The sequence below is a fragment of the Entelurus aequoreus genome, linkage group LG22 (genome assembly GCF_033978785.1).
Source record: "Entelurus aequoreus isolate RoL-2023_Sb linkage group LG22, RoL_Eaeq_v1.1, whole genome shotgun sequence".
In the NCBI taxonomy this organism is placed as follows: Eukaryota; Metazoa; Chordata; class Actinopteri; order Syngnathiformes; family Syngnathidae; genus Entelurus; species Entelurus aequoreus.
In genome coordinates this window covers 40620211-40639701 of record NC_084752.1, presented here as the reverse complement: position 1 = coordinate 40639701, position 19491 = coordinate 40620211, and the positions used below count along the sequence as shown (strand labels likewise).

Sequence of the window (19491 nt, the reverse complement as noted above, 5' to 3'; positions counted from 1 at the left end):
GTGATATATATGATGTATTATATATGATATATATGTGATGTATTTGATATGATATATTATATATGGTATATGATGTATTACATACAATGTGTGATAAACATGTTATATATGTGATGTATGATATATACAGTATGTGATGTATGACATATATATATGTGATGTATGACATATATATATGTGATGTATGATGTTATATATGTGATGTATGACATATATATATGTGAAGTGAATTACATTTATATAGCGCTTTTTCTCAAGTGACTCAAAGCGCTTTACATTGTGAAACCCAATATCTAAGTTACATTTAAACCAGTGTGGGTGGCACTGGGAGCAGGTGGGTAAAGTGTCTTGCCCAAGGACACAACGGCAGTGACTAGGATGGCGGAAGCGGGGATCGAACCTGCAACCCTCAAGTTGCTGGCACGGCCACTCTACCAACCGAGCTATACCGTCCCATGTGTCCCATATGTGATGTATGATGTTATATATGTGATGTATGACATTTGATATATTGTATATGATGTATTACATATATGATGTGTGATAAATATAAGTTATATAATATGTGATGCATGATATTATGATGTATTATAAATGATATATGATGTATATCATATACATGTGGTAGACATTTTTCATGGAGCACATTTAGTTTTTTATGCCTGCTGGTCTGAGGTTGAATGTTTAGTAAGTGCAGTCATTCCTTGCTCCTTAGGAGGTTTACACTTCTTGAAAAGGCACCAAGGTTGGACTTAGTCGAGGTAAACAGTTGTAATGACTTATGACTGTTATGTAATGACCTATGACTCTATTACCTTCTTCACCTGAGGTCTCTTCTTAGAAAGACCCCGAGGGTCAGACGCCTAATAATAATAATAATAATAATGTTTGTGCTGCTGCAAGAAAAGTCTGCACTTTTTTTTAAAAACATCTGCAAAGCAAGCCCATTAATGTACTGTAACTAAATATAGGGGAGGGCTGTCCAAAGTGTGGCCCCGGGGCAAGTTGCGTCACCGAAGCTTGATACTTATTGGCCCACAGCACATTGTCAGGATAAAAGAAAACAAACTATAAAGATATTTAAAAAAAAAGAGGTAATGTAATAATAGCTCAGCTATTAATATATATGTATACACACAATATATTCATTATTAAATTACATTAAAATACACTTCACCTCATCATATATATATGACAAGTGTATTATCAATGTATATAAATACATATTTACAGTGTATGTAAAACAGTTACATATATACACATTTACAGTATATATAAAAATATATGTACATATATACGACAAGAGTATTATTCTTTAAAGTATATTTGTTTATAATATATAAAATATAATATAATAATACATTAAATATATATATATTTATTATTAAATTCTGATAATACACTTCATTATATATACAGTTTTGCCAAAAGTATTTGGCCACCTGCCTTGACTCACATATGAACTTGAAGTGCCATCCCATTCCTCACCCATAGGGTTCAATATGACTTTTTGCAGCTATTACAGCTTCAACTCTTCTGGGAAGGCTGTCCACAAGGTTGCGGAGTGTGTTCATAGTAATTTTCCACTATTCTTCCAAAAAGCACATTGGTGAGGTCCCACACTGATGTTGGTGGAGAAGGCCTGGCTCTCAGTCTCCCTTCTAATTCATCACAAAGGTGTTCTATGGGGTTCAGGTCAGGACTCTGTGCAGGCCAGTCAAGTTCATCCACACCAGACTCTGTCATCCATGTCTTTATGGACCTTGCTTTGTGCACTGGTGCACAGTCATGTTGGAAGAGGAAGGGGCCCGCTCCAAACTGTTCCCACAAGGTTGGGAGCATGGAATTGTCCAAAATGTTTTTAGTATCCTGGAGCATTCAAAGTCCCTTTCACTGGAACTAAGGGGCCAAGCCCAACTCCTGGAAAACAACCCCACACCATAATTCCTCCTCCACAAAAATTCACACTCTGCACAATGCAGTCCGAAATGTTGCGTTCTCCTGGCAATCTCCAAACCCGGACTGGTCCATCAGATGGAAAAGTGTGATTCATCAGTCCAGAGAAGGTGTCTCCACTGCTCTAGAGCCCAGTGGTGATGTCCTTTACACCACTGCATCCCACGCTTCGCATTGGACTTGGTGATGTATGGCTTAGATGCAGCCGCCCGGCCATGGAAACCCATTCCATGAAGCTCTCTGCGTGCTGTACGTGGGCTAATTGGAAGGTGACATGAAGTTTGGAGCTCTGTAGCAAGTGACTGTGCAGAAAGTCTTTGCACTATGCTGACCTCTCTGTCAGTTTACCTGGCCGACCACTTGGTGGCTGAGTTGCTGTTGTTCCCAAACTCTTCACTTTTCTTACAATAAAGCCTAGGAGCGAGGAAATTTCATGACTAAATTTGTTGCACAGGTGGCGTCCTGTGACAGTTCCATGCTGGAAATCACTGAGAACTAGGGATGATACTCGAAACCGGTTTTCCCGGTTGTTTGATAAGAAAAGAACAGAGTCCTCGGACTCGAATCCCTTTTTGAGAACCGGTACCCGTTATCGAGACCACTATAGTAAAGGAAAAGAGTTGATTCTTTATTCGAATCCCGTCCCGACCAGAAATGCTCCGTGGGACATCACAAGAAATGACGTCACGTAGCTCAGTCATTAGGCGCAGATAGCGAAAGCAGGAAAACAATGGACGGGGAAAAGCGCTCCAAGGTGTAATAAAGTTCAAAACAAAAGCTATAATCCATCGAATAACTTTACTGAGAGATTTGAGCAGGGTACAAACACATGACCAACACTTTTACGACCAACCGGAAACATGGCAACGCACCTCCTTTACGGCAGCTGTCGCAACCTTCTTAAAACAACCGCAGCACATACATATATATACAACATATCTCCCTTTTTTAACTTTTGTTTTTCTTTCCTTGTAAACGTTACAAAATCACACTGTAGATGTGTTGTCTGTCTAATTATAAATAATGCAGACGAGGCGTGTTGGCTGAGTTCTTGACGTTTACTTTCACAGCGTGGCAACATGCAACACTTTTCGGGGCTACCGCGCATGCTCGTAACTCCCGTTGCATGCTGGGTAGTGTAGTTGTTATATTCTCTAGTTCATAACATTTTTCCTCCAGAAAGAAATGTTAACTCAATAAAGTGTATTTCTTTTTTTAGCTTTAACTTTTCATTTTTTAGCATTGTAACCACATTTGCAAACAACTTTTCTCTTCATAGAATTTTCTTTCAATAAAGAAATAAAGTGCAAAAATGTCAAAGCATCATAACAAACAGTTATGTCCAATAGCAGCAGAAGTGCACTTTTTGGAGAGCTGTATTATGTCCAGTTTTGTGCCCAAGGGACTGATTTTATTTAACACTATATTATTATTTGTACACCTATATTGATCACAGAGACAGCTTGTTTTTGTGTTACTGTATATATTTGTTTTTCTGAAAAAATCCCACTTAATATACTTTGGGTAACAACAGTCAATATTTATTTTATTTTGTTTTTTTAGGGGGGTAACAGTCAATATTTATTTATTTATTAGGTTTTATTTTTTTCTTATATAATAAAAGTGAGCTTTTGTTAAACCAAATATTGTGTGTTTTTTTCCATATACAACCACCTATCTGGACTCCATAAGAGAATTGATAAGGAATCGGTTCGATAAGAGGATTCGATAATAGGCTCGAACTCGATAATTTCTTATCAAACATCATCCCTACTGAGAGCGGCCCATTCTTTCACAAATGTTTGTAGAAACAGTCTCCATGCCTAAGTGCTTGATTTGATACACCAGGCCAAGTGATTAGGACACCTGATTCTCATCATTTGGATCGGTGGCCAAATACTTTAGACAATATAGTGTATATATGACTAAGTGTCTCATCAGAATGTATTTACAGTATGCATATGTACATATATTTAGATATATATACATACATTAACAGTGTGTATATATATACACTCACATGTACTGTATATACATACATATATTTAAATATATAAACAAAATATCCCTTGCATGCTTTGACTTAATGTAAACCCTCCTGATGAAGTACAGTATTTAAGCACATGAGTTGAATGACAAAGTTGATTGGAAAGAAAAAATAAAAGCGTAGGTTTTAGGTGGTAATAATAATGAAGACTCCAACAAATCCCACTTGACTGTTTTATTTCAAGTTATTCCCCCTCCACCCGGTGTGGAAGCCTAGTCTGAAAGGAGGAGGATAGAGGCCACTATAGCGCCACATCAGCACATTCACTAACAAGGCAGGACCCCCCATGGAGAGGCCCAGCTGAGGAGCCACTCCTGGAAGAAGTTACCTTGAGAAGAGCGGGGAGGCGCTGTTAGTAAATATCAAGTTCCACAAGAGGAAGTGGCTGATGATCTGCAAAGCGGGTTCTGATGACGTCACTAAGGGTGAATATTGAGGCTTGGGATTGAAGCCCAAAATTCCCGGGGTGGTCCTAGTCCTTCTCCAATCTATGATGCTTCTTGTTGCCTTCTTCCACACTCAAACTGATGCACTGCACCAGAGGGAAAAGACTTATTAGACATAGGGCTGAAAACTCTTTACGCTTTTTATATTAGTTGAAATAAAAAAAAAAAAAGATATTCTTTATGACCTATGGCAGGGGTCGGCAACCCAAAATGTTGAAGGAACCATATTGGACCAAAAATACAAAAACAAATCTGGCTGGAGCCGCAAAAAAAGAAAAGCCATATTACATACAGATAGTGTGTCATGAGATATTATCGGCCGATAAATGCGTTAAAATGTAATATCGGAAATTATCGGTATCGGTCTTTTTATTATCAGTATTGTTTTTTATTAAATCCACATAAAAAACACAAGATACACTTACAATTAGTGCACCAACCCAAAAAACCTCCCTCCCCCATTTACACTCATTCACACAAAAGGGTTGTTTCTTTCTGTTATTAATATTCTGCTTCCTACATGATATATCAATATATATCAATACAGTCTGCAAGGGATACAGTCCGTAAGCACACATGATTGTGCGTGCTGCTGCTCCACTAATAGTACTAACCTTTAACAGTTAATTTTACAAATTTTCATTAATTACTAGTTTCTATGTAACTGTTTTTATATTGTTTTACTTTCTTTTTTATTCAAGAAAACGTTTTTAATTTATTTATCTTATTTTATTTTATAAGTTTTTTAAAAAAGTACCTTATCTTCACCATACATGGTTGTCCAAATTAGGCATAATAATGTGTTAATTCCACGACTGTATATATCGGTTGATATCGATATCGGTTGATATCGGTATTGGTAATTAAAGAGTTGGACAATATCGGCAAAAAGCCATTATCGGACATCCCTACCTGGGATTTATATAGCACTTTTCTAAGTACCGTACCCAAAGTCGCTTTACATGTTAAAAACCCATCATTCATTCACACCTGGTGGTGGTAAGCTACCATCGTAGCCACAGCTGCCCTGGGGTAGACTGACGGAAGCGTCAACAACATCAACAAAACTCACCTTTGTGCATTCACGCACAACGTTAACAGTTTGGTGGACAAAATGAGACAGAAAAAGAAGTGGCATAAAACACGTCCTAGGAAGTCGGAGAAAGTTATACGTGTAAACAATCTACGGTGAGTTCAAGGACCGCCAAAATTAGTAGGACAAAACGGCGCTCGCCAAATACCCGAATCAGTGAAGCATATTTAATATAAACAATGTGCTTTATAACAATTAGGGAGGTTTGTGTCATGTTTGTCCTCCAGGCATGTGATTTGACCACAATGAAAAAGACTGAAAAAATTTCCGGGGGTCTGGGGGACGAAGGCCAGCTCCTGGTTTTTCACCAATTTAACATGCTAAAATGAACAAAGACAGCACCATTTGAAGAAAATATTTTAGTGTTTAAAGACATGAAAACATCACTAATAGAACATACATAACCCAATCATAATAATGAATGACTGTATATGGTTCAGTCCCAACAGTATTTAGTCACTAATATTTACATCTTGTGTTCATTTCACATCCACATTGATCAGTGTTATTATCTACACTTTATTTACAGTATTACCACATTACCTCAGTTCACTTCACACATTAGCTTTCTCGGAGAGCCCTAACATGAGCTTTCCTTGCACATTTCTGAGCAGCCTGCATTTTCCTTTTGGTCTCTGCTTTTGTAGCTTCTTTTTTGGATAAATATAACAAAATACCATATGTAAACATTTCATTCTTTTCGCCAAAATAGGATACAAATTTATGAAAATAATTAAACATGTTTAGTATTGTTTACTCATATTTGAAAAGAGGAAATAATAATAATGTGAGGACATATTGCATGAAACAAGTGTGAAAATATTTACCTTCAAGATTGTTACACCACTGACAATAGTTTCAACAGACTACATAAGAACTTAATATTACAAAATAGTATTATATGCAAATTTATTTCAAATAAATTGTTAACTGGATTCAATAATGCGACTCTTTGAATTTCTGTAATTTCATAATATATTTTCACATGGCTTTTTATTTTTAGAAAAACCCATTTATATTTCGCAAAGCAATAATTGGTTAATATCTAAAACAAACATGCGTATTTTGCAAGCAAATATTTTTTAGCTGACCTCATTATTAACAACCCTGTCTGCAACTGAAGTGGCTTGTGGGTGGATCTTTCCTCTCCATGTCACTTTGGGTTGACATCCAAAAGTAGCAGCTAGTGAAAAGTTGGTTTTCCTTGCTTCAAGTTGTTTCATATGTTTTTGGCCTTTCGCGTGTACTTCCAAAGCCTTGAAACCTCGTGATCCATAGTCAATATTATCATGACACCACGTGCACAAAACCTTTCCGGGACCATCGATTTTCCGAATAAAATCACCGAACAAAGTCGTAACTTCCTTCTTCCCAACAGTATCAGTGATTTCCCTTTCCATCCAGTCCCATCCAAACTTATTTTTGACATGTTTATCAATTTCTTTTACTCGTAAAGCGTCCTTTCTCTCCAGAACCGACATCGTTTACATATGGAAAATGGCCGTAATAACCATTATGAATGATGACGTTATTAACGTCATCATTCATAACAGATGTCCTGATTGGTCACAAGGAACATATCGACCAATCAACTACGGCGTAATATAAACTACGTCTCGAATCTTGATTTAGGGTCGGGAAAAAAAACGGAAAAACGGAAGATAATTCCCCCCCCCCCCGAGATTAAAAAAGACGGAATTCCGACATTAGACGGAAAAATCACATGCCTGGTCCTCCTACACAAACCATACTGTGGACAAAAAATATGTTTTTTTCCCCTCATCTTTTTCCTATTTTCATACATTTTTGAAAAAGCTCCAGAGAGCCACTAGGGCGGCGCTAAAGATAGAGCCGCGGATTGCCGACCCCCGACCTATGGGAAATATGGACCAGAAGAAAATATATGAAAAAATTGAACCTTTCTCTGATTATAATCCCCTCTGCTATAAGGCAGAAATGTCAACACAAACATGGAAAACACTGTTAAAAAAATAGTAAAATCACAATAAACACTTAACAATAAGATCTTCAAATGAAGGTGCAAAAGTAAGGACTATGTAATACAATGTACCGTATTTTCCGCACCATAAGCCGCACCTAAAAACCACAATTTTTCTCAAAAGCTGACAGTGCGGCTAATAACCCGGTGCGCCTTATATATGGATTAATATTAATATTTATTTTCATAAAGTTTAGGTCTCGCAACTACGGTAAACAGCCGCCATCTTTTTTTCCCCGTAGAAGAGGAAGCGCTTCTTCTTCTACGGTAAGCAACCGCCCCATAGAAGAGGAAGCGCTTCTTCTTCTACGGTAAGCAACCGCCCCATAGAAGAGGAAGCGCTTCTTCTTCTACTGTAAGCAACCGCACCCGCCCCCGTAGAAGAAGAAGCGCGCGGATATTACGTTTCATTTCATTTGTGTGTTTCTGTAAAGACCACAAAATGTCTCCTACTAAGAGACACGCGTACAAGGTTCCACTGACTTTTGATATTGATGTGAACCGCACTGTGGATACAACGGGAACACGTACGGTGAATATTCGCACCACAGGGAATGAGAAGTCGTCTTCACCGTGGTTCTAGCTTGCCATGCTAACGGCCAGAAACTTCCACCCACGGTGATATTGAAAAGGAAGACCTTGCCAAAAGAGAACTTTCCAGCCGGCGTCATCATAAAAGCTAACTGGAAGGGATGGATGGATGAAGAAAAGATGAGCGAGTGGTTGATAGACGTTTACGCGAAGACACCGGGTGACTTTTTTCACGCAGCTACGTCCCTGTTGATCTACGACTGCATGCGCGTCCACATCACAGATGGTGTCAAAAAAACAAGTGAAGCACACCGAAGAAGAAGAATAATTCGAGGGATTTGTGGATGAGTAATAACTTCAGAAAGTGAGCTTTAAATGTTTATTTTGTGTGTTGTGTGACATTAACGTTCGAGCAACGTTGAGTTATTGATGTTGCTATTGCTCTGCACTATTTTGAGTGTTACTATTTTTGTGATTGCACATTTGCACCTTACATTTTGGGAGTGAACAGAGTTGTTAGAACGCTGGTTTGTAATATATTATTCAAGTTTGACTGACCTATCTGACTGTTTTGTTGACATTCCCTTTAGCGTAGCGTAGGTGCGGCTAATAGCCCGGGGCGGCTAATAGGTAAACAAAGTTTTGAAATATGCCGTTCATTGAACGTGCGGCTAACAACACGGGGCGCCTTATGGTGCGGAAAATACGGTAACAATGGTGTGAACTTGAGAAGAACTATTTCTTGCAAGTTTAATGCCAAGGAGTTACATGTACATTTAATATGCTGTGGTATTCTTATTGAAGTATGGACATTCATTGATGTTATGCAGTGATCATTTTTAAAATATTATTGGACCTAGGATTGTCCCGATACCAATATTTTGGTACGGTACCAAAGTGTATTTTGATACTTTTCTAAATAAAGGGGATCACAAAAAAAAAAATCACATTATTGGCCTAATTTTAACAAAAAATCTTAGGGTACATGAAACATATGTTTATTATTGCAATTTAGTCCTTAAATAAAATAGTGAACATACTAGACAACTTGTCTTTTAGTAGTAAGTAAATAAACAAAGACTCCTAATTAGTCTGCAGTAACATATTGTGTCATTTATACACCTATTATTTTGTACACATTATGAGGGACAAACTGTAAAAAATGATTATTAATCTACTTGTTTTAACATGTTCTATCTACACTTCTGTTCAAATGTAATAATCACTTATTCTTCTCTTCTTTGATACTTGACATTAGTTTTGGATGATACCACACATTTAGGTATGGATGTGATACCAAGTAGTTACAGGATCATACATTGGTTGTATTCAAAGTCCTCATGTGTCCAGGGACGTATTTCCTGAGTTTGTGAACATAATATTAATTTTTGAAAAAGGGAAAAAGATTTTTTGACGATAAAAAATATCGATGTAATCATAGTAGCATCAACTAGATACGCTATTGTACTTGGTATCATTACAGTGGATATCAGGTGTAGATCCACCCATGGCATTTGTTTACATTGTGACGGCGGTGAGATATTGTATCCTCCTACGGTGTGTAGTGAAGCATGTTTAGCTATTCCTCGTCCTCCAGTGATAATAATACTTGTAAGAAACATACTTTATTTATCGCCATGGAGGCGAGGATTAGTGATTTAGAAGTAGCTAAAACAATGCGGATGGATGTTAGCTGCTAGCTAGCTAGCCTTGTCTTATAGCAGCTCTTCCTGAGGGTGTTTCAGTGTTATAACTTCACCTTTATCTGTACTTTTTACACCAAAATGCATCCATTCTCTCTTTTCTGTCTACACACTGTGTCTGCTTGTAAGTACTCTGTGTGTGTGTGCTGCCAAACATGCTCCTCTGCTCGTAAAACCAGCAATGTCACGACATGACGTCATGCCCAGGAACCGGTACTTTTCAGAGTATAGTACCGTTTTTGTTTCGTTGGTACTGCAATACCATACTAGTACCGGTATACTGTAAAACCCTAGTTGGACCAAATTATTTTAAAGTTGCACATTTGTTACATTTTATTTATTTATTTCATTGATATAGTCCTGAACTTCAGTTCCCACCTGTTGTTTCCATACGTCCGAATATGGAATGGATGAGGGTTGAAAAGAAAAGATGGACTGCGGTCCGTTTGCAAAAAAAAAAAAAGTGACTTCCTGTTTTATCCACATTTTCTACGCTATCTGCAGCACTCTTTTTTTTACTTTCCCTTCTCACTCCATGCAGGGAATCAGCAGCGAAACAACAAGATGGCGCAATCAAAAGAGAAAGTTGATACTGTGACGCGATTGGCTGTTAAGCACGTCCCTCCCATTGATCAGCGATCACTTCCTGCTTTGCGAGGACGGCGAGTGCCTTTTTTCATGCAACCAACCATGCTTCATTATTTCTGCTTTCTGAAGATGTATTACATTTTTCATTGATATTGATAACGTGTCCATCACGATATATATTGGTGGTTTTATCGGCACAGTCCTGCATTTGCCAGATCCCACATTTAAAGTGATCAGAATGATGAAGTGTTTTACCTGCGTAGGGGACTAGAGATCTCCGATGGGAATGATTTCTTCGTTGATAAAAAACTCAATGGTCTCCTCCTCCCAATCGTCCACGTTGCCGTCCAGCTCGTCAGTGTCTACCCCTAGAAAAAAAGATATGCAAGTATACATGAGTTGTCATAAATGCAAACTCCACACAGACGTTCCAGCGTTAAAAGGAAGGCACCTCCTCTGAGCTCCATGCGGAGCTCCTTCTGTTCTTCATAGAGCTGCTTGGACTGCTCCTTGTAGCGCCGGTAGTCATCCATCAGCCCCCTGCGCTTGTCCACCAGCGCCTACTCGCATACGTCAAAATGACTCATCACAAATAAAAGCTCCGTAGAATTGTTTCCATGTAAATGCACCAGATGCATTCGCTAAAAACATGTACATAAACCAAAAGCAGTGAAATTGGCACATTGTGTAAATGGTAAATAAAAAGAGAATACAATGATTTGCAAATCCTTTTCCACTTATATTCAATTGAATAGACTGCAAAGACAAGATATTTCATGTTCACGCTGAGAAATTACATTTTTTTTTGCAAATAATCATTAACTTAGAATTTAATGGCAGCAACACATTGCGAAAAAGGCATTTTTATCAGTGTGTTACATGGCCTTTCCTTTCAAAGGCCTACTGAAACCTACTACAACCGACCACGCAGTCTGATAGTTTATATATCAATGATGAAATCTTAACATTGCAACACATGCCAATACGGCCGGGTTAACTTATAAAGTGACATTTAAAACTTCCCGCGAAATATCCGGCTGAAACGTCGCGGTATGATGACGTATGCGCGTGACGAAGTCAGAGTAACGGAAGTTATGGTACCCGTAGAATCCTATACAAAAAGCTCTGTTTTCATTTCATAATTCCACAGTATTCTGGACATCTTTTGCAATTTGTTTAATGAACAATGAAGGCTGCAAAGAAGACAGTTGTAGGTGGGATCAGTGTATTAGCAGCGGACTACAGCAACACAACCAGGAGGACTTTGTTGGAGCGCTAGCCGCCGACCTCACCTTGACTTCCTACGTCTCCGGGCCGCCAAACGCATCGGGTGAAGTCCTTCGTCCTTCTGCCAATCGCTGGAACGCAGGTGAGCACGGGTGTTGATGAGTAGATGAGGGCTGGCTGGCGTAGGTGGAGAGCTAATGTTTTTAGCATAGCTCTGTGAGGTCCCGTTGCTAAGTTAGCTTCAATGGCGTCGTTAGCACAGCATTGTTAACCTTCGCCAGCCTGGAAAGCATTAACCGTGTATTTACATGTCCACGGTTTAATAGTATTGTTGATTTTCTATCTATCCTTCCAGTCAGGGGTTTATTTTTTTTGTTTCTATATGCAGTTAAAGCATGATGCTATCATGTTAGCTCGTAGCTAAAGCATTTCGCCGATGTATTGTCGTGGAGATAAAAGGCACTGAATGTCCATTTCGCGTTCCCGACTCTCATTTTCAAGAGGATATAGTATCCCAGGTGGTTTAAAATACAAATCCGTGATCCACAATAGAAAAAGGAGAGAGTGTGGAATCCAATGAGCCAGCTAGTACCTAAGTTACGGTCAGAGCGAAAAAAGATACGTCCATCACTGCCTCTCTAGTCCTTCACTGTAACGTTCCTCATCTACGAATCTTTCATCCTCGCTCAAATTAATGGGGTAATCATCACTTTCTCAGTCCGAATCTCTCTCGCTCCATTGTAAACAACGGGGAATTGTGAGGAATACTAGCTCCTGTGACGTCACGCTACTTCCGCTACAGGCAAGGCTTTTTTTTTTATCAGCGAGCAAAAGTTGCGAACTTTATCGTCGATTTTCTCTACTAAATCCTTTCAGCAAAAATATGGCAATATCGCGAAATGATCAAGTATGACACATAGAATGGATCTGCTATTCCCGTTTAAATAAATAAAAATCATTTCAGTAGGCCTTTAACAACACTCCGTAAAGGTTTGGGAAGTGAGGAGACACATTTTTGAAGGGGAATTATTTCCCATTCTTGCTTGATGTACAGCTTAAGTTGTTCAACAGTCTCCCTTCTCATATTTTAGCCTTCACACATTATCAATGTCTGGACTACAGGCAGGCCAGTCTAGTACCCGCACTCTTTTACTACGAAGCCACGCTGTTGTAACACCTGGCTTGGCATTGCCTTGCTGAAATAAGCAGGGGCGTCCATGATAACGTTGCTTGGATGGCAACATATGTTGCTCCAAAAGCTGTATGTACCTTTCAGCATTAATGGTGCCTTCACAGATGTGTAAGTTACCCATGTCTTGGGCACTAATACACCCCCATACCATCACACATGCTGCCTTTTACACTTTGCGCCTAGAACAGTCCGGATGGTTCTTTTCGTTTGGTCCGGAAGACGGCCACAGTTTCCAAAAACAATTTCAAATGTGGACTTGACAGACCACAGAACACTTTGCATCAGTCCATCTTAGATGAGCTCGGGCCCAGCGAAGTTACTGACAGTGGTTTTCTGAAGTGCTCCTGAGCCCATGTGGTGATATCCTTTACACACTGATGTGGCTTTGTGATGCAGTACCGCCTGAGGGATCCAAGGTGCGTAACATCATGGCTTACGTGCAGTGATTTCTCCAGATTATCTGAACATTTTGATGATTATTACGGAGCGTAGATGGTGAAATCCTTAAATTCCTTGCAATAGCTGCTTGAGAAATGTTCTTCTTATACAATTTGCTCAGGCCTTTGTTGACAAAGTAGTAACTCTCGCCCCATCCTTGTTTGTGAATGACTGAGCATTTCATGGAAGCTGCTTTTATACACAATCATGGCACTTACCTGTTCCCAATTAGCCTGTTCACCTGTGGGATATTCCAAATAAGTGTTTGATGAGCATTCCTCAACTTTCTCAGTCTTTTTTGCAACTTGTGCCAGCTTTTAAAAAAAAAATTTTTTTTAAACATGTTGCAGGCATCAAATTCCAAATGAGCCAGTATTGGCAAAAAAATTAAGTTTACCAGTTCCAACATTAAGTATGTTGTCTTTGCAGTCTATTCAACTGAATATAAGTTGAAAAGGATTTGCAAATCATTGTATTCTATTTGTATTTACCATTTACACAACGTGACAACTTCACTGCTTTTGGGTTTTGTAGAAGAACATCTAACCTTTGAAGCCTTGGACTGGCTCAGACGATCCTTCTGCTCAAAGATCTTGGAGTATTTCTTCAGATCCTTCTTGACTGTCTGCAGTAAACAAATGAACATTTACTCATTTACAATGTGGAGTGTAACTCAGGATCTTTTTTTTCCCCCCTAACAGAACCATGAATGAGCATCTGTTTACAGCAAGGTTGTCCTTAGTGAGGCCCTTCAGCCATTTTTGTATTGGTCCGCAGAACATTCTTAAAATACTATACTGTCATTGTACAAAAAATAACGATGAATTGGGTTGATCCATTCAAGGCTACAGTTACTTCACATTGAATATTTCACTTTTGAGGGGAAAAACAGGTTACGTTGTTGTTGTTTTTGACGAAAAGGGCATAAACCAAACAATTTTTAAGTGTATATCGACGGATAGAGCTGGAGTTAATCGAAAGATTTAAGGGTTGAAAGTACAAAAAATAAAAAATTAAATTGTCATAAAAGTTTTAAAAGTACCAGTAATTCATATATTAATTAATTTATTATTTCTGGTCCACAGGATCTTTAATATTTACCAAATTTGAAAGGAGCACCAAAGTTTAAAATAATATCTATATATTGTATTGGTTTTATAATTGAAAAATACCATGAACTTCGGACTATAAGCCGCAACTATTTTCCTACACTTTGGACCCTGTGGCTTATAGAAGGGTGCGGCTACTTTGTGGATGTTTCTTTGCTGATGGCCATAAGGCAAATAGTTTTCATAGGACACATGCAAGAACACTGAAATGGTGTGTTATTGTTTGTGCTGTGGCGCCATCGCCATTTTTGTGACGAGTTTGCTAACTGCAGGTGTTGCTGGGTGAACCTTTACATTGTTCCCTGCTGTTTAAAACTTTGAAACGGAAGTACAAGTGCCGTTCCGTCTTCTAGTGGTCCATAGCGTTTCTACTCGTATGCATTCTTCATTCGTCACTCCAAGCAACGTTTGTAAGTTTTACAATATAACTAAAACAATTCTTACTTACAATACAGTCCCATGTGTGATGTCTGTAAGAGTGTTATCATGCATATTTGTACATCAGTGTTTCCCACACATTCATTTATTTGTGGCGGCCCGCCACGAAAGAATTACGTCCGCCACAAATAAAAAAAAATAAATAAAAAAATATATATATACAGTATATATATATTTTTTTGTCCTGTCCAGCTTCTCAGGCAAATCATATAGTTGATGTAGATGCCCATATAGGCTGTTCAGATTTACTTTACAAAAGAGAAGTGTAGGATACTTCTCTTGTTGCCTTATTTGTATTTGAACAACTACTGTTTTCTGTTTATTTGTTACTGACTGTGGCAGGACACCTCTGCCTCTGTTTCACTTTATGTTGCTGGTAAATAATATGGTTGTAGTAGTAGGCTAAAGTTAAATTATTTAGTATGCACTAATTAAAGGGGCAGAGCTTTAAGAGACATTTAAGCTTTTATATTTATAAGATATATTTTTTGTAAGAACCACAATTAATAAATATATTTCAGTGAATAACTTATTGTTCAAATCTGCATATAAATATGTACATAAAGTATTGTAATTATATTATAAAATGGATGGATGGACGTTTAAAACAAAACTGTTATTATTAATTAGTAAGTATACATTTTTTGAGCCTTTTTAGAGAAAATCATATCATTGTAGTAAATTATGCAAATTACTCGATGATGTCATGGTGACCACGCCCATAGCCACGCCCCCACTACCACAGGTATCTTGGCAGTTTATGGGAAACACTGTACATGGTATCGTGATGTAATCAAGCTAGGGCCTTTAGCATTTTCTAATATGCTAATTGATAACAAGTGTTGCCTTACAATGGCATTTTTTTTGTATTGTTTCGGTTTCATGAATTCCTCGGTAAATTCACCAAAACGTCACCGTTGAGTTATTGAGTCTGTTTATCTGATTGGAGAGCTTGCTTCCGCAGCCAGTGGGTTCATGACAATGACTTATGTTTTATTTGGCTGGTCAGTTTACTGCTGTGTTACAGACACCGATAACAAAATACTTCTGTGTAAATACCTAATTTCACAACAAAAATATATGTGGCTTAGAGCAGTGGTTCTCAAATGGGGGTACGCGTACCCCTGGGGGTACTTGAAGGTATGCCAAGGGGTACGTGAGATTTTTTAAAAATGTCTGTCAAAAAGAACTGTGAAAAGAAATGCAACAATGCAATATTCAGTGTTGACAGCTAGATTTTTTTGTGGACATGTTTCATAAATATTGAGGTTAAAGATTTTTTTTTGTGAAGAAATGTTTAGAATTAAGTTCATGAATTCAGATGGATCTCTATTACAATCCCCAGAGAGGGCACTTTAAGTTGATGATTACTTCTATGTGTGGAAATCTTTATTTATAATTGAATCACTTGTTTATTTTTCAACAAGTTTTTAGTTATTTTTACATATTTTTTTCCAAATAGTTCAAGAAAGACCACAACAAATGAGCAATATTTTGCACTGTTATACAATTTAATAAATCAGAAACTGATGACATAGTGCTGTATTTTACTTCTTTATCTCTTTTTTTCAACCAAAAATGCTTTGCTCTGATTAGGGGGTACTTGAATCAACAAAATGTTCACAGGGGGTACATCACTGAAAAAAGGTTGAGAACCACTGGCTTAGAGTCTCTAAATATTTTTTTCTTCTAAAATGTAGTGAGTGAGGCTTATATACTGGTAAATGGGTTCTACTTGTATAGCGCTTTCTACCTTCATGGTACTCAAAGCACTTTGACACTATTCACACACTGATTGCGGGAGCTGCCTTGCAAAGCCCTAACCACGACCCATCAGGAGCAAGGGTGAAGCGTCTGCGCTCTATAGTCCCGAAAATACGATATTAAAATGGCCCCTGGCACACTTTTAAGTGTGCGGCCCTTGATGGAAAATGACAGCGTTGATCAGGAGCTGCAGTGCTGCTTTCATATGAGATGTCAGAAAATATTTTGGTGTTGTCATAACAGGCTGTTTGCCATACATTCATTTATTTGTTAGGGCCCACCATCAATGAATGTGGACCTTCACAAATTGATTTGGCCCTGGCGGCTTCTTAAAGCTCGGACGCACCTGGGAACAATGTTGCCAACTTAGTCACTATATTTAGCGAGTGTTTAGTCCGCTCTAGATACTAGGAGTATAGCGCCAAATGTAATTACATCTGGATTTTTCAGCACACAAGTGGAGTTTAACAGTTAAATGCTTAGTTGCTATACATGACAAAGCTGTGACCAGTACAAAAATGTCTTTGTTTGACAAAAGTCTTACCGCGATCTGCTCTGCACTGATTAAAGATGGAGGTCTGGGTCTCCACAGTAGCTGACAGAAGCGGTCCTTGTTGTTCTTCTGAAGAAGGCGACCTTGGAATGTCCACAGCCAATAGGCATTGTCCACCTGGAAGACAAAAGTGAAGATAACAACAAGATAAGTTACAACTATGAATGATCGGCAATAGACATTCAAATCACAATAAAACATTGCAGATACAAAGGGATGGGCTTTGAAACCCGTTTCCATAATAGCACGGCTGCTGACGTGTAGCAAAGCGGTGCTTCATTTTGGTGCTAAATGAACGCAGACTCAGCAACCTGCAACAAGTGCTTGGCGGTGATATTGCAGGTGTCATCTTACAAAGTGACGTCGCGGCCCGACAGAAGCACACAGTCTAACGCTCTTTTTAAACTTTATTGCCGACCTAGCGCCACAGAGCTAGCTAGTAGCCACAACAACAACAACACAGCACTTCCTTATTCTGCACCAATGATGCGCTTAAGACAGGCAAGGTGCACTGTCAATCCCCCGGAATAATGAATGTCAAACATTACAATACAAAGTGTTTATTGCACATGTCTTGTATTGCTGCAATAATTAGGACAATTTGTTGGAGATTTGAGTTCCTATTTTTGAACGTATTAAATTGTTGTCATTTTGTATTTCAATTACCGGTACTAGTCTGTTCAACTTAAATGACACAAAAGTACATATAAATATGCACAGTGGAACCTCAATTTACGAATCGCTCCTTTTGGAAACTTTTCCCCACGTACGCCTTTTGTGCATGCTTGTATTGAAGAGACTGAGGAAGGCAGCTTTGTACCACAGCAAGTTTTTAATTGTGGTGAGAACAGACTTTGCTGGGAAAAGATGCCAAAGCGGACTTGCAACACAATGGAGGAAAAGGCACCACCTCTCGTTCAGCGGCGCCTCATTCCAAAAGAACACACACACGACCCCTCTCCTTCTCCCCCGTGTGCTCCGTTCTCTCTCTCGTCAGCTGCTCCTCTGCCGATGACAATGTTAAAGTGAATGTTGCTTTTTAAAATGTTTATTATTGTAGCAATATGGTTGATTAAGTTAAAGATTTGGGTGATTTGTGTGAGAGCATAGAGGGCAGTTCAGCTGGTCGTCGTTGTTTTGGCTTGTTAATAAAGAGATAGTTGATCCATCTCCCCCTTGTTATACAGTACTGCATATCACTTTATATTGTGTTCAAACCTTCACTAAAATATGGACACACAGAATAGTGCTGCTAGGATCCTGATGAGAGTGCGGAAATATGACCATATCACACCAACTCTCAAATCCCTTCACTGGCTTCCTGTTCCACTCAGAATTCAAAGTCTCCCTACTAACCCACCAGTGCCCCCATGGAAATGCCCCCCTCTACCTCAAAGAACTGCTCACCCCCAAATCCTGCACACAACACCTTCGCTCCGGACAGGCTAACCTCCTCCAACCTCAGAGGACAAAGCTACGAACAATGGGAGACCGGGCTTTCTGCTCCTCCGCTCCCAGTCTGTGGAACGCTCTCCCTGACCACCTGAGGGCACCACAGACTGTGGATGCTTTTAAAAAAGGCTTTTAGATGTATGCATACTAGTTTTAGCTATTTGGCTGTTCTAGTTTTTATTTTTTTAATGTTTTTATTTTTTTAATACACTGTAGCACTTTGAGGTTGTTTACTCAATGTAAAGTGCTTTTTACAAATAAAATCTATTATTATTATTACTTTTGTCGAGGCTGGAACCCATTATTCTTATGGAAAAATTTGCATCGCTGTACGAACTTTCAAATTGCGAACCCTGTCCAAGAACCAATTATGTTTGTACATCGAGGTTCCACTCTACCGGTTCAGGCACCGTTTAACACCAGTACCATTTGAAAAGTACCAATGTTGTACACGTATTGGTTAATATGTTAACAATACCCATCTCTACTGATACCTTGTGGCTCAACCAGGAGACGGAGGTAACAACGTAGCGCCCGGTTGGGTCCCACTCCACGTCACAGGCCGTGTAGTGCTCTGCTATGTTCATCATGGTGCAGTCTGACGTGTCGACAAAGGCAAGAGCTCCGTTCATGCTACCCAGGAAAACAACATAGGAAACAGAATATTACACACGTGACGAGTAATAATACAAACACATCAACAGAGAGCAGAGTGAGCCTCAGAAAATTTGTGGAATCAGGAGCTAAGCTCTCATAAGAGGTGTCAGAAAAATGTAATTTTTTTTCATCAACGGCTCTTCGTGATGGTGTCACATACAAATTCACACACTCAAAAACTGACCTCCTGAGACCAGCAAGAACCACAAATTGTCCCTGGGGGCTCCAGAAGATACTGTTAGCCTGCTGCTTGTCGAACGTCTCTGTAGGTGCCAGAAAAGTCACACTCAGTGGCAGC

At 38.9% G+C, this 19491-nt stretch overlaps 1 protein-coding gene and 1 non-coding gene across 2 annotated transcripts in view; both read right to left on the bottom strand.

The window, feature by feature from the left end:
* Nucleotides 1-4162: 4162 nt before the first annotated feature.
* Nucleotides 4163-19491, bottom strand: part of eif3ba (eukaryotic translation initiation factor 3, subunit Ba) — a 35263-nt gene continuing 19934 nt past the window's right edge. The window contains exons 13-19 of the mRNA XM_062033255.1: nucleotides 19378-19456; nucleotides 19031-19169; nucleotides 17076-17201; nucleotides 13768-13845; nucleotides 10815-10923; nucleotides 10619-10731; nucleotides 4163-4535 (exon numbers count right to left, since the gene is read on the bottom strand). Of these exons, the coding sequence (XP_061889239.1) occupies nucleotides 10631-10731; nucleotides 10815-10923; nucleotides 13768-13845; nucleotides 17076-17201; nucleotides 19031-19169; nucleotides 19378-19456 (632 nt within the window). The 3' untranslated portion in view covers nucleotides 4163-4535; nucleotides 10619-10630. The remainder of the gene's footprint in view (nucleotides 4536-10618; nucleotides 10732-10814; nucleotides 10924-13767; nucleotides 13846-17075; nucleotides 17202-19030; nucleotides 19170-19377; nucleotides 19457-19491) is intronic.
* LOC133640176 (small nucleolar RNA SNORD60) lies at nucleotides 19251-19332 on the bottom strand. The gene has a single exon (XR_009824079.1). It is a non-coding gene; the product is annotated as a small nucleolar RNA SNORD60 (small nucleolar RNA).